General features: G+C 36.6%; 1 protein-coding gene across 1 annotated transcript; it reads left to right on the top strand.

The window, feature by feature from the left end:
• Window positions 1-14,492, top strand: LOC137389631 (NAD-dependent protein deacylase sirtuin-5, mitochondrial-like). Its single transcript, XM_068075690.1, has 8 exons — window positions 1-164; window positions 1,448-1,546; window positions 2,060-2,186; window positions 4,704-4,791; window positions 7,244-7,297; window positions 8,597-8,720; window positions 9,835-9,950; window positions 13,840-14,492. The coding sequence occupies exons 1-8, from the start codon at window positions 12-14 to the stop codon at window positions 13,892-13,894; spliced, it is 816 nt and encodes a 271-aa protein (XP_067931791.1). The 5' UTR covers window positions 1-11; the 3' UTR covers window positions 13,895-14,492.

Genomic DNA, 14,492 nt, shown 5'->3' with positions numbered 1-14,492 from the left:
CAAAAGGTCTAATGGCCAACATTAGCAGCGACATGAATGCATTCCGAGAACTTGTTAAAAGTTGCAAAAATCTGGTTGTGCTTACTGGAGCTGGAGTCAGTGCAGAAAGTGGTGTGCCAACCTTCAGAGGTGCTGGGGGATTCTGGAGAAAATGGAATGCACAGGTGACTTAATTTTACTTCATCCATCTTTTTTTAATTTTTGGTTGCAGTTTTTTCATTGTTGCATGGCTCATTTTACTGCCATATCAGAAGACACTTGTTTCCGTCACACTGTCATAATTGCTCTATATGTTTTTAATTAGCCAAATTGCTTCAGGGTTGATGTTTTATTAAATCTTGTGCTCCCAAATTAATTTCTTTACTGAGTCATAATTATTTGGTAAACCCTAATACTGTATTGGACAAGGATGCATATAAATTGCCATAACTTTGGAACTACGCAGTCTATAAAAATGTTTTGATACCAAATTAATCAGCACAAAATTTTACATCAGCTGATGCTATAAAAATACCACAAATGTGTTGCAAAATGAGCTCGGACCCTTTTTTGGCCATTTTCGCTACTACTGTGAGCATGTCAGATGAGTTATCAATATTACAGTTTACGACATTATTATTATTGCTAAAAAATAAAATAATCACTCTCAGTACTATTACTGTTCAATAACAATCACCCCAAGTCTATTGATCTACAATTAGTGAAACCTCTGTAGCTGTAATGCGTCTGACACGACTTGTCATTGCTAAGAAGAAATTACGATAAAAGAATAATGTTTTTGCAAAGTAAAACTACTCTCAGAATGGGTTGTAAACATATCTTCTATTGGCTCAATGGGTTGTAAACATATCTTCTATTGGCTCAACACATGCAGATAATTGTTTCCTTTTGTCTAAGTACAGACACGATAGTCTAATTAATAACTGCTCACTAATCAGAAACCTTTTGTACGAAGCCTACCAAAGCCGCACCACATGGCTCTTGGTCCTACACAAACGGTTTGCCAAGCTACACTGCTAGGCCTGTGGGAGCGAAAGAGTTAAATGGACAGACTATTTACATAGGTCAAAGCTGATTTGCTTTGTATATCCTCTTGGGATCCTTATCATTGGAACACCATTTATCGCGAACTGTTATTAAAATTATTAGACACGGAGGGGAAAGCCTTTTCTCAAATTTCAGAGACTCAAAAATCTCGCATCTCAGAGCCACAAAGGTGCTAGGTCTTGTCAATTGTTGATCTCATGATTTTTATGGCATCGTAACAAGAACTAAAGGCATGGACTATCGGATATAAATATAGTCAACCATCCTGCAAAACCCTTTTTTAAATACAGTTTTGATAAAAGTTTTAATGTTTTGGGCCTGTTTGTGACAAAAACCTGATTGACCAAATGATCTGAGAAAGGTTGGCAGTTTTCTAGTCTACATTTGTATTTCCTCGCAGGAGCTCGCAACTCTGGAAGCATTTAATGAGAACAGGTCTTTGGTATGGGAGTTTTATCATTACCGGAGGGAAGTGATGGTATCCAAGGCCCCCAACCCAGTGAGTTGTTATAAGGATCCACATAGTGTTGCATAAGTCTTTTGGAAGACACTGGCCTCGATTGTATTATAAGGTCTGCTGTAGTTTGTTGGCCTTCTGTTTGGTTTAATATCTTCCGTATAATGTTTTGTTGGACATGAAAAATTGTGTAAAAAGCTAGCCTTTGTGCTAATCTTATGGTAATTAATTTTGGCCAGTGTTTTTGGCTGGCTCACTTACTCATGAGAATATCCACAAGTCATGCTCACTTGTTTGTAGATATATCATGGTTCATAATATTTTCCTGATCTATTATATATTTCTTATCGAGCGCAAGGCTGTTCAATACAGCAAATCGTAGGTTTCATCGGTGTCGAGTTTTGAATGAACTCACTACAGAACCAAAACCTTGTAGTTTATGTGATTGCAACTGTTGTAAACAGTTGTGGTAGGAAATGCAATCTTGTATATTTCAAATACAAGTGAAGACTACACCAGAGAAAATAGTCATTACCAGTGTTGTGTTGATTGTAGGCGCACATTGCTATAGCAGAGTGTGAGAAGAGATTTAAGGCAGAGGGTCGCAAGCTGACAGTTATAACTCAGAATATAGACGGGCTACACAAGCTAGCTGGTTCAGAGCGTATCTTGGAATTACATGGTGTGTATATGTCAGTTGCAATGTCTGATCTGAAAATGGTATGGTTATATATATGAGCAATTTTTATTATGGTAATTAATAGTCATATTTTACAATATGTTTTCCACAAGGTACCACAGCAAGTAAACTAACTAAAAAGCAGTGTACAACAGAAAAATTAAAAAAAACGCAAAGAAACTATGGCTATACAGCTATGGTTGATCTTAGGAATCAAACCTGGACCGTTTTGAACAGGTGACAAGTTCATCACAGAGACAGCTTTTTTGTAGAGTTGTTCTCTTTGTGTTCATGAATTTCCATAAGTCATTGAGCCTTCTAAATGTTTGTAGCATCACTAGTATGGCTGTTCAAAAAAACTATAATTCAACTAATCGTGGTATTTTGTGGCAGATATTTTATAAAGTTAATTTTTATTTCTTAGCTGTAGCTTGTATATCAATATAATTAGTTTTACTTGTTTTGCTTCTGCGAAGCCAGAGTAGTGGAAAATTGATATTTGCAGTATTGGGTATTTCATCATTCTGTGAGTTGATGTCTAGTATTGGTAAATATCAAAATGAACTTGGTTTATTAGTTCCAAGTGTGTAAAAATTATAGAATTCCGTCCTTGTTTCTTATTTGCTGTTTAATGCATCAGGTGTCAGTAGGTTTCCTGGTCATTAGTGTGACCACTCTTATAATTTCCAGCTCGTACAGTTCGATAGTTCATGTTTCATTTAACTCTAGAAAACTGTTTATCTCAGGCAAATGTTTCAGTACCTCTTCCAGTTTGATCCTGTCTTTTTATGACGAAATAATGCCTTTTCACCCATACATGGGCTTTCCAAGTTAGGGTGTTTGTTCTGGTCAAGTCATGCTTCATTTATTCAGAGAAAAATCTTCCGACCTGGTAATCGTTTGTCAACCATATGACTGCTTTTCAACCAGACAATCTTTTCCTTTCCGTTTTCTTTTCCCAATCCAAGAAATCTAGCCAATCCCGTCTATTTCTAACCAAAATACTGCTTTTCCAGTCAGTAAACTCTCAACTCTTTAGTCAGATAACATCTTTACAACCCATCAGCATCTCTTTCAACCGAATAATGTCTGTTTCACCCAGATAATGCCTTTCTTCATATAAATACCTCTCAAGTAAAACTTCACAACCAGACAGAAACTCACTAGCCAGGTAACCCTCACTGAATAACCACGTTTTAGCCAGACTTAGTTGTCCCAACCAGACAAGGTTCTCTAAACAACTGATCTTCTATCCAGTAAGTCACCAACTCTTCAGTTAGCAAACTACAGCATCCACTTTTTTTTCCATGATGGTAGCAGTTTTGACTCATTTCCTTTTTACACGGTTGTTATAAATTGTTGTTTGTCTAAACTTTAAACAGTCAAGTTTCTGTTAAGTATCTGCTGTTTTTATTTATCTTTTGCTAAAAGTGAAGGCATGGTACCAGTGTTGTCTGTTCTAACATGGTACCAGTGTTGTCTGTCCTAACATGGTACCAGTGTTGTCTGTCCTAACATGGTACCAGTGTTGTTTGTCCTAACATGGTACCAGTGTTGTCTGTCCTAACATGGTACCAGTGTTGTCTGTCCTAACATGGTACCAGTGTTGTCTGTCCTAACATAGTACCGGTGTTGTCTGTCCTAACATGGTACCGGTGTTGTCTGTCCTAACATGGTACCGGTGTTGTCTGTCCTAACATGGTGCCAGTGTTGTCTGTCCTAACATGGTACCAGTGTTGTCTGTCCTAACACGGTACCAGTGTTGTCTGTCCTAACGCGGTACCAGTGTTGTCTGTCCTAACATGGTACCAGTGTTGTCTGTCTTAACATGGTACCAGTGTTATCTGTCCTAACATGGTACCAGTGTTGTCTGTCCTAACATGGTACCAGTGTTGTCTGTCCTAACATGGTACCAGTGTTGTCTGTCCTAACATGGTACCAGTGTTGTCTGTCCTAACATGCTTTAATAACTTCTCTGATCCTCAAAACTGGAATTATCTGCTTCACAGTGGTCAGACAACTTCTTTGTTTATTTGTTGAGCTAGATAATGTGAACACATTAACTCTTTTGCTACCATTAACCATGCAGTACGGCTTGGCAAAGCGTCTGTATATGGTTTATCTTCAAAAGGTTTGGTATAAAATGTTTCTGATTAGTGAGTAGTTAATTAGCCTATTGTGTCTGTATTTAAATGAAAGGACACAATTATCTGAGTCAATAATTGAGCCGATAAAAATTACGTTCACATCCCATCCTGAGCATAGTTTTGCTTTGCAAAAACTTGATTTTTTCATGGCATCAACTGATGTAAAATTTTGTGCTGATTAATTTGATACCAAAATATTTTATAGACTACTATTTAAAAATTATGACGATTTATATGCGCCCTTGTTGAATATTAAGTTTTATTGAATACGCAATTATGTCCCGGTAAAGAAATAAATTCAGTTACCAAAGAGTTAAGATACATGTAGATCAATAATGATTTGGCAATACACCTTATGAATGGTATTTCTCAGGGAATCTGTTCAAAACCAGGTGTTTGAAGTGTGGAGACATAGCGGTCAATAGGGATTCACCTATCTGTGAGGCTTTGAGAAATGCCGGGTAAGTTATTATCTTACAGCTGAGGCTAGCCTAAATGTTCTGTTCAACTTTACTCCTAGACATGTAGATAGGTTTATTGGAGGCATGGTAATGTGTTGGGTGTTTAAAGAAGCGCTCCTAAGCTTTTGGTTGTACAAAATTAATTTCAGCAAATAAGTTAGTTTTGTTAACATAAAGCGAAGTGTAAAGCATGGTGAAGCAAAATTTATTTAAGCTGTTAGCAGTTTTTCAAGCCACACAATTGCAAAAGTGACCAAGTTTGGAACAACCGTGTTTCATCACCAGATAACAGAAGCTCACTGATAGCATCCTGATGATTCCGGAATAGTCACTGATTTGTGTGTTCTTTTCCCTTTCATGTGTTGGAAGGAGGGCATAGCCTGGTACCCTGGCACCTAAAAAAGAGTTGTATGCCTAAGGCTTTCTTCAGAAATACCCCTGAAACTTTGCCACATTTACTAAATGTATATCATCCAGAGCTCTGTTTTTAAAGACTAGTTATCCTTTTAAATTACAGTGCCATAATAGACCAAGAACAATATGCACCATAACAAAGATGAACAACAAGCACAATAGGACACTGGAAACAATTCACACGAGTAGTATCATAATTTGAACATAATATGTTATTAACTTAGAATAATGAAGATTTATAGATATGATTTATGAAGACATAGTCGTACCTGTGTTCTGGGAGTGAGCTCGTATGTCAATTTACTCATGTCTGAAGGCACTATTTCTTATATAAAGTATCTAAGTGCAATTTAATCTGTTAGCATACTTTGTAAAAACGCTTACACAGGATATTATGATAGAAAACATGTTTTTAATTGTTTTCATTCAGTATATGCGCTATAAAAATAACAAATACCTATATCTGCAATAAAATGTATCATCACTATGTACACTACTTTATGGAGCTTTTACCTTTGAGACAGACGTTAGGGATAGCAGCTGTCTGGGAGAGACCTGAGAGCAACGCCTTCAGTACACTAAACTTTGTGACCGTAATGATAGAAACTTTGAATTTAACTTGTATAAATTTGGACTAAAGACACACTTTAAGCTAAGTTTAAATCTTTCACGAAACTTACTCTAATTTTGCCATCTTATTTTTTTAGTATCCGTTTCCGGTTAGCCGCGTTTTGGCTCGCATTCATTGTAACTTTTAGCCAACCTTTTCAAGCTGATTTGAGGAGAAAACCGAGCGATGCTGTTCTCAAAAGCGGCCCCTCGCATACTTTGCCACTTAGTGACCATTGAGAACCGGCTCGTTTGCTCATATCTCAAAGAAAAAACTTGGTCGAAAGTCAGCTCATATCTAGAGTTTCTCGCATGATGGGGCACTCTTATGTAGAGATATGACTGTATTATGACATAAGTAACATGAATTTGGTCTAAAGATCTAAATGTTATATGCTATAAGTACACTATAAATTTGGACAATGTAAGCATAGAATGACATAAACAACATACATATAAATATTGGTAATGCAAAGCAGACATGGCCTAGACACTGCAAATATCACTAAAACATAATATTTTATAGGTATTTCAAATATAATATAAATAGTCAGAACTCTAGGAACCGACTAATACAAGCATTCTACGTCATAAAGACATTAGTATTTTAACCATTATATATAGAATATGAACATCGCATGATATTACACATGCCCGCATAACGTGATGTTACACATGCCCGCATAATGTGATATTACACAAGCCCACATAAGATGCTATTATACGTACATGCCCACATAAGATAGGTAAGCAATGTAAGCTATCGTCTAAACAATATAAAATTATAGGATTGTGATCAGTTGTGCAGGTGGTAGCAGGGGTCAACACGTGCCAAAAATAGGTGTCACATGTGACAGAGAACGTGTGGTGTTGCACTCAGTATTAATAACGCTGTACTAGACCATTGCAAAGTTTTAAAGTTTTAATTTTGGTTGAAGCATTAAGGGAGTTTGAGGTTTTTTGAAAAATGATGTTTATTTTTTATGAAATCTATTCAACGGTTAAATTATTTGCCACATAGAATGGCTAACATGTATGCCTGTAACACTAAATAGTTTTATAGAAATTGATGTCGGATGTGTGGAAGCTCAATAATTTTGCACTGCTGCTGGAACTACTCCTTAGTGTCTGAAGAGGTTTTCCTTCTTTATTAATCTCTGGATTGTTTTTGTATCATTTTTATGAGTATAAAACTGCAAATCTTTGTGCAATCTTTGAAATTATGATTCCAGTGCCTTTTAATTGTTTTCGTGTAACTATTATTGTCGCATGTTTTGATATTCTCTTTGAGAATCTAGTCTTAGGCTCCTCGGTCAGGCATCAAATAATGTAAGAGTACTTAGACAATACCTAATTTCCTACATCGACCTTTTAGATGAGTCTTTATTGTTGCAAGTTTGTTTGATTGTTGCTGCTTTGCGTCTTGTAGAGAACCAGATCCCGGAACTCCATCCGCTGCCATTCCTGACAAGGACTTGCCAAGGTATCAGGTTTAGATTATTGCCTTCCTATATTTACAGCTCTAGCTACTTGATATATGACAGTTTAGGCCTCACATTTTACTGGTATTGTTTGACATGTGGCACTAGGTACTTGTTAAGCCGTGGTCACACGATGGCCGATGACACGATGACTTTGGTTTGGTTCGGAGGTTGTTTTACTTTGGTTCGGCTAAGCCACATGTCACACGGCATTCGAAGTCACTTCGCTTCCTAGATACTATATGTATGGAAACAGGACACTGTTTCATTGGTAGTTTTTATGTATTTGAGCTAAATAATTCTATTGTAAACAAAAAACTTTGAGGAACAATTATTAATTATAATTACGCAGCAGATTTATCAGAAGCTTGTTCAGCTGCTCAAAATAAATCATTCGATACAAAGATTTTGCTAACCCTTCCCATCAACATAATTATATTTTTTATTGACATATGAAGTTTTTTTAAGCGGAGCACATAACAAACAAAAACAGTCTTTATCATAGTACTGTGGTTTTACATAAATAAATCAGTCAACGATACTTCGTCAGGATGAGTGTGACACATTACTTCTATTCTACACGAAAGAAAACCACAACCATTATCTTACATTTATGCAAAATTTAAGTGCAACATCTTACATTTATGCAACACAATCACAAGTCCGGGTGAGCCTTGTCGTAAATTGCTTCATGTTGTTTATTTAACGAAATAAAAGTATCATCCCATTTCTTTTTCAACTTTGCTCACACGCACTTAAAAGAGAAATGTGATGCGTGCTTGCTAGAATTTTAACCAGCCAATAAGAGCAAGGGTTCGGCCACGAAGTTTCGAGCAAGACCGAAATGGTTAGTGTACAGCTGGAATTGGAACAGTTTACAACTGACAGCGACGTCGTTTTGCTTCATTTAGTTCATTTCGGCTCTCATGTGACCACCCCTTTACTATATACTGTATGTGCCACTTAATATATGATACGGCAAATCTGGGTCTTGACATATGCCACCTCGGCATGTGGGTGGCATTTGACATGAGCCGCTTAAAATGTGCCATTTGACACATGATACTTGGTAGGCTACAAAGATATAAGTTAACTCTATGCAACAATCACATGTTTTGTCTACTTGCATTTGTCCACCGAGGATCAATAATGGTATGTTACTCTTAAACTATGCAATCCTTTGAGAGAGTTATAATGCTGTTACGCAGCTAAGTTGAACTATTTATTTTTTGGCGCAAATAGCATAACCTCTACCAACTTTTTCTGATTTATTTTTGACATCTTGTCTGTGTCTTACATAGATGCAAAATTAGCTCTTGCGGAGGTCTGTTACGCCCCCATGTAGTTTGGTTTGGGGAGAGCCTGGAGATGGCTGTACTGGATGCTGTTGAAAAGGAACTGGCTGATTGTGACCTTTGTATGCTGGTAAGTAGATAGTAACCAGTATGGATATTCTGTGACTACCTAAATCTGCATGTAGGAAAGGCCTCTTGTCAGATTGGGGAATTTAACAAAAAAACTTTTCAACTATAACAAAATCCTAGGCAGAACTTTTGTTACTTTTTTACATATTAAAACTCTTTACAGCACCCAACAATCCATGATCTATTACGAGAAGTTTATAATTTTATTTGGAAAGCTAAATATATTTAAGCTTTGCTATTTAGCTTGGGCATTGAATTTGATGAGCTATGAAACTGAATGCTTTTCTGTTCAAAACCTCTCGACAACTTCGTTGATTTTAAGCTACAAGTAGACATGTGTTTGGGGAGGAAAAGGTTCGCAACAGATTTCTTTAAAATAAAGATAAAACTATTATATAATCCACTTTACATTACTTTCAAATTGGAACAAAACAAGCTTTGATAGCTTTGTAATTGTTAGGAGATGCTTCCTCTTTTTTCAATTTATTATAAAATGAAGTTTATCTCCCAGTTTATCAACAGCGCTGTCTCAGCTTCCTGATGGAATTGTCAGATTTTGTTGATTAACCAGCACCTCTCCAGCACCTCTCCAGCACCTCTCCAGCACCTCTCCAGCACCTCTCCAGCACCTCTCCAGCACCTCTCCATCACCTCTCCATCACCTCTCCAGCACCTCTCCAGCACCTCTCCATCACCTCTCCAGCACCTCTCCAGCACCTCTCCAGCACCTCTCCATCACCTCTCCAGCACCTCTCCAGCACCTCTCCAGCACCTCTCCAGCACCTTTTTGTATTTGCTTTTTCACTATTATTTTCTATTGCTACTTCAATTGTTTCTAATTAAAGCAAAATATGTGTTGGCTTGATCATTTGTTGCAGTTTATATTATGCGTACCTGTTCACAAGCATGCTAATCAAAGTCAGTCTCTTCTTGTACCAGAGGCTCACAGTTTTTATAGATCTTATTAGTAATTGTTATTGTTACTTAGCGCGATGTCTTCCTGAAACTGATGATAGTGCATTTTTGGAACAGCGGAGAGTCAGAGAGATGGTTATTCCTTTCTTAAGTTGTTTTGTTTAATAAAATATAAACGGGTTCATCTTTTGCTATATTAGGTTGGGACCTCCTCAGTCGTTTATCCCGCCGCTGGTTTTGCCCCAGAACTTGCTAGGAGAGGTGTTCCTGTTGGCGAATTTAACATGGAGACTACACCTGCTACAGGTTCTCTCGGGTGAGTTGATTTGTCATATCTAAATCTATTTGAATTTTAGAAAATCACCACATTCTCTTAGTGTTCAACTACTATCAGGAACGTTTCTGAATTGCGCTAAAACGCTTCTATCAGTTGACGACCTAACTTGCTTAGCAAAAGTATGGTTTACACGGATTGCTATGATGAGACCGTTTTGTGATGTCATGCAAAAAATCATGTACTCCTGAAGAAAATCGAAGTACTCCCTACGGTACGTACTGCATATGGTACATTGTAATGTTACATTTTATTACAGCTCGTAACTATTAAATACACTAAAGTTAATGTAGGTAACTATAGTTACTAAGGTTAACATACTATTTTGTTACTAATTTTTTAGTATGTACAGTAGTGTTGGGCCGGTATCTAATTTAGTGCCGAATCGGATATCCTTGCACTTTTTATCGGTTTTCCCGGTATCGGTATCCTCAGTATTTACCATCCTCGGTATTCTTTGCCACCCAAGAAAGTTTGGTAATGTCGGAATTGTCGTTCGGTATATGGTTTTCAGTGTGTGTTTAAACTTAAGTGGTTTAAAGTTTAATGGTTTAAACTTTAAACCATAACTGTCACGAACAACCTTTATCGTTGTTATTAGGTAAATCAGACACGCTGATTTCGATTTTGTACTCAAAATAAAGGTTGGTCTACTAACTTTCAAATTCATAAAGGCTTTTTTACAGCATTTTAATTTCCGTCTCAAAAACAACACGGTCGGGGCAACAAGCTCCGCCCATAGATATGTGACGTGTCCTAGCTTTTGTAGAAATAGAAGTTGGGAATGTTTAGTCCGATTTAGAACGATAGCGATGGATGTCTTAAAACCTATTATTTTCTAAATCCAGCCTGAAAATAATCTCAGTATTTTTTGAAAGGTAGATAACCTGTTTAAAATGGCTTGATGCTTTTTACAGACTGTTTAATGGGCTGAACGCCGAGAAAAATGAGCTCAAAAAGCGCGATAACAACGCTAGCCTGTGATAAAATCGCACTTTTTTGAGCTTTTAAATTGTTTTAATGTTTTATTTACCTCTCACAAAGACTGAGAAGATTTTGAAGGCTGCACTTAGATAAAAATGCATTTTGAGACACTCATCCCTATCATTCTAAATTGGACTAAATATATCCAACTTCTGTTACTAAAAAGCTAGGTTGCGGCATCAACCCACCCTGTTTGAGTACACTGATTATAGAATCCACCCGTTTTTGCAATCTGACGCCAGAAATACTCTTAACACATATCTATGCTTGGAGGTCGATTGAGACCATGTCCTACCTGTGAGGAATACTTCAGACAGAAACTATAAGCTTTTTACTCACTCAATGACTGAACCGAATATTTCAACCAGAGAACTAACCAGAAACCTAATCAAAAGTTTGGAATAACATTTAGTAGCCTGTGCACAAAACATTCTTTAGGCAGCAGTATATTGTTACGGCAAGGAGACTCCTTGTTTTAGCAAGCCAAAAAAGAAAAGAAAGATGGAAATATAAGTTTCATGATAGATGTTTTTATTGTTTATTCTATTAAAAAATATAGTCATTGATACAAACGCTATGTATAATAGAGAACAGATAGCTAATGGCAAGGGGCTCTTTTTGTTAAATATGCTGAAACAGTTTACAGAAATCTTACTATCACATATTGTAATCAGGTAATGTAATCACATAATTATATGCAGTCCAATTCAGAGGTTAGCTGCCAAGAAACATAGCATATTTAGCATAGAAACATAGCGAGGTCGTCGTTAGAGTCTTTATACATCCTCCCATCTTTGGAGAAGAACTCCAAACCGTCGAGGCTGGTGGCATTATCAATTTAACGTAATATAATAGTAAATACGGTAAGTGTGGAAATGTTCGTTGAATTCGTTCACCAATGCGCGCTGAGATTAGCATGTTCGTCAAAGAGGCGTTTTGCGATTAACCAATAACAATCGAAGCTTTTCCCACATAACAAAAATCTATCCGGATAACCATTTACCGATAGGCTTTTACGGATAAATCCCAATCACATCAAACCGGCCGCGGATAACTAGCTGTCACCGAAAATGATTGGTTTCCTCGGATACCAAGAATCCCTCGGTGTCGGTAAGAGAGGATAACCAAATACCGGCCCAACACTAATGTACAGTATGCATATAAAATGTTGATGATTTTCACCAGAGAATGTTTGCAATAGATCATTACTATGGGTTTCGATGCCCCTCTATACGACATTTTTGCCCTACGATGCCATCACTGGAATGAATTAATATCATATGGCGAGGGTCCACTGTAGTGTGAACCAGGTTTTAGTTGTTTCCAACATTGCAACTTTCTAATTGATAATGCAAAATATATATAAAATATAAGCCAAGTTGGTCAAGTGTAAACCGAGTCCATGTAAGTCTCTGCAAGTTGTATCACGTATCTCTATGACTCACTTCACTCCAGAGCCTACGCATCGCTGGACTTACATTTCCTGCTGGACTTACATTTCCACTTTGGTGCCTCTCTGATAGAATAGAAATAAAAACATCTTTTTACTTATCTAAAGCATTTCATTTTTTAATTTATCTTTTTTATTACGTTGATGCTAGGTGTAGTTTCCTGAGATATTTATCGTTAATCTTTGAGTTGTAAAAGGAGTTGAAGGAAATTCAGTGTATCTTCATGAGAACATACGCATCAACCTGCAACAGCTTTGGCATACAAATTGTCAGTTCAGAATGAATTAATTTTATATGTAGAGGTTTGACTATATATATATATATATATTCCACCTGTGAATGTTTGTTCATTTGAAATGTTCTCTGTTACAGTTCCAAGTTTACCAATAGTGTTTTGTGAAAAATGAAGATGTCTGTTTTCCTACACGAAAGTTAGACATAGAATGTGATTGAATAGAGTGGAGTGGATAGTACAAATTGTAATTCTACTAATACATGCAATGGTTTGGCTATGAATTTGTCCTTGGAAATTACTGTTAAATCACCTTTGAACTAATTAGTTTTAGAGGTTAGCTCTGGCTCCCCTGGGTTATTTAGCTCCAAGGTAATACAATTTTGTGACTTCAGAAAATCTATTGACTGGAAACAGCTCTATGCATTCTTCTAGAAGTTAGAGAGTTATTTCTAGCTAAAATCTGTCTAGACAGGGTGTCCATCTCTGGGCTACAGCAATAGGAGATTCAGAATGAACAAAGCAATGTGTGTTACCGCAGTTTAGTATTTCTTATGTTTTCTCAAAGTACGGAAAGGTTTATGGCGACCAATGTTTAATAATGTTGGGTTTCAAAACCAGTTAAACCTTTCACTGTGGTATTTTGGGTGGTTCTCTAGTGGAAAATTATGTAATGGAAGAGTGATTTGATAAGAAAATTGATTTGTCTAGCATTTCTCCTAGCCAGTATTTTTAGCATTTTGTGTTGTCGACATTTCAACTGGTCATTTTATGTAAAAGAATTTTTATACCTAAAAGTTCGTTTATTTTGTCATTTTAAGTACTTAAATTTTTTCTCATTGACATCTTCATCATTAAAATGTATTAAGTCCTCACACGACAGATTGACAGTTTGATACGTGTCAAAGGTGTGAAGCGTTAGTTGGTAGCCAAGCAAGTCATAAAGAACGCATTCATAGCAAAGCAATCATTGATAGGTATTTTGCTTGCACAATGCTGAGTTCCAATTGGTTAATTACATTTATAGCAAATCATTTATTGTTGTTTCTCTTTCCCTGCCTTGAAGGATTTAAAGTAGTTTAATAATTTTATAGAGGTCTTTGGTTTGATCAATTTTCATGACTGCACATGTACATATATGTAGGGCAACCCGATATGTCTACTTCTAAGGCGTCATACTCAGCTGTCTGTATTTCTCTGTTAGGTACCACTTTCAAGGACCAGCTGGAGTGAATGTACCTAAAGTACTGGAGCCTTAGTAGGGAAGGGGTGCATTCCCCTCAAGCAATCTTAAGTTGGAACTGTTGTGATACTAAGGCTAGTCATAGGCATTGCTAGGTCTAGGCAATTCGTCCCGCACCATGTTTTGTTTTGGGCTGTTTTATCTTGCCACATTACTCCTTTTAGGATGAATTATTTTTGCTAAGTTTATACATTGCATATGCAATTTAAGATGGTTTCTCTAAACTCTCATCTCTATGTTATTCTGTGAATAGTGTTTGATAACTCTATGGCTACTTTACTAAATGGAGTAGTTTTAACCTCTCCTAGCGAGTTTTTTATAAAATAGAACACTATATAACTTGTTGTTTTTTGTACCAAATGATTAAAATTTTGGTTCAAGCAAGCATTCTGTGAACGATGATAAGATATGTCTTGTGATATACAAATATAGTGGTGTCTACTCATCTTTTAATATGCAGTATGGTGGTGTCCACTCGTCTTTTAATATGCAGTATGATGGTGTCCATTCATCTTTTAATATGCAGTATCGTGGTGTCCTTTCTTCTTTTAACATGCAGTATAATGGGGTCAGCTCATCTTTTAATATGCAATATAGTGGTGTCCACTTTTGTC

The sequence above is a fragment of the Watersipora subatra genome, chromosome 3, assembly GCF_963576615.1.
Source record: "Watersipora subatra chromosome 3, tzWatSuba1.1, whole genome shotgun sequence".
Taxonomy (NCBI): Eukaryota; Metazoa; Bryozoa; class Gymnolaemata; order Cheilostomatida; family Watersiporidae; genus Watersipora; species Watersipora subatra.
Note: the sequence above shows the minus strand (reverse complement) of the source record. Positions and strands in the feature narration are given on the sequence as shown.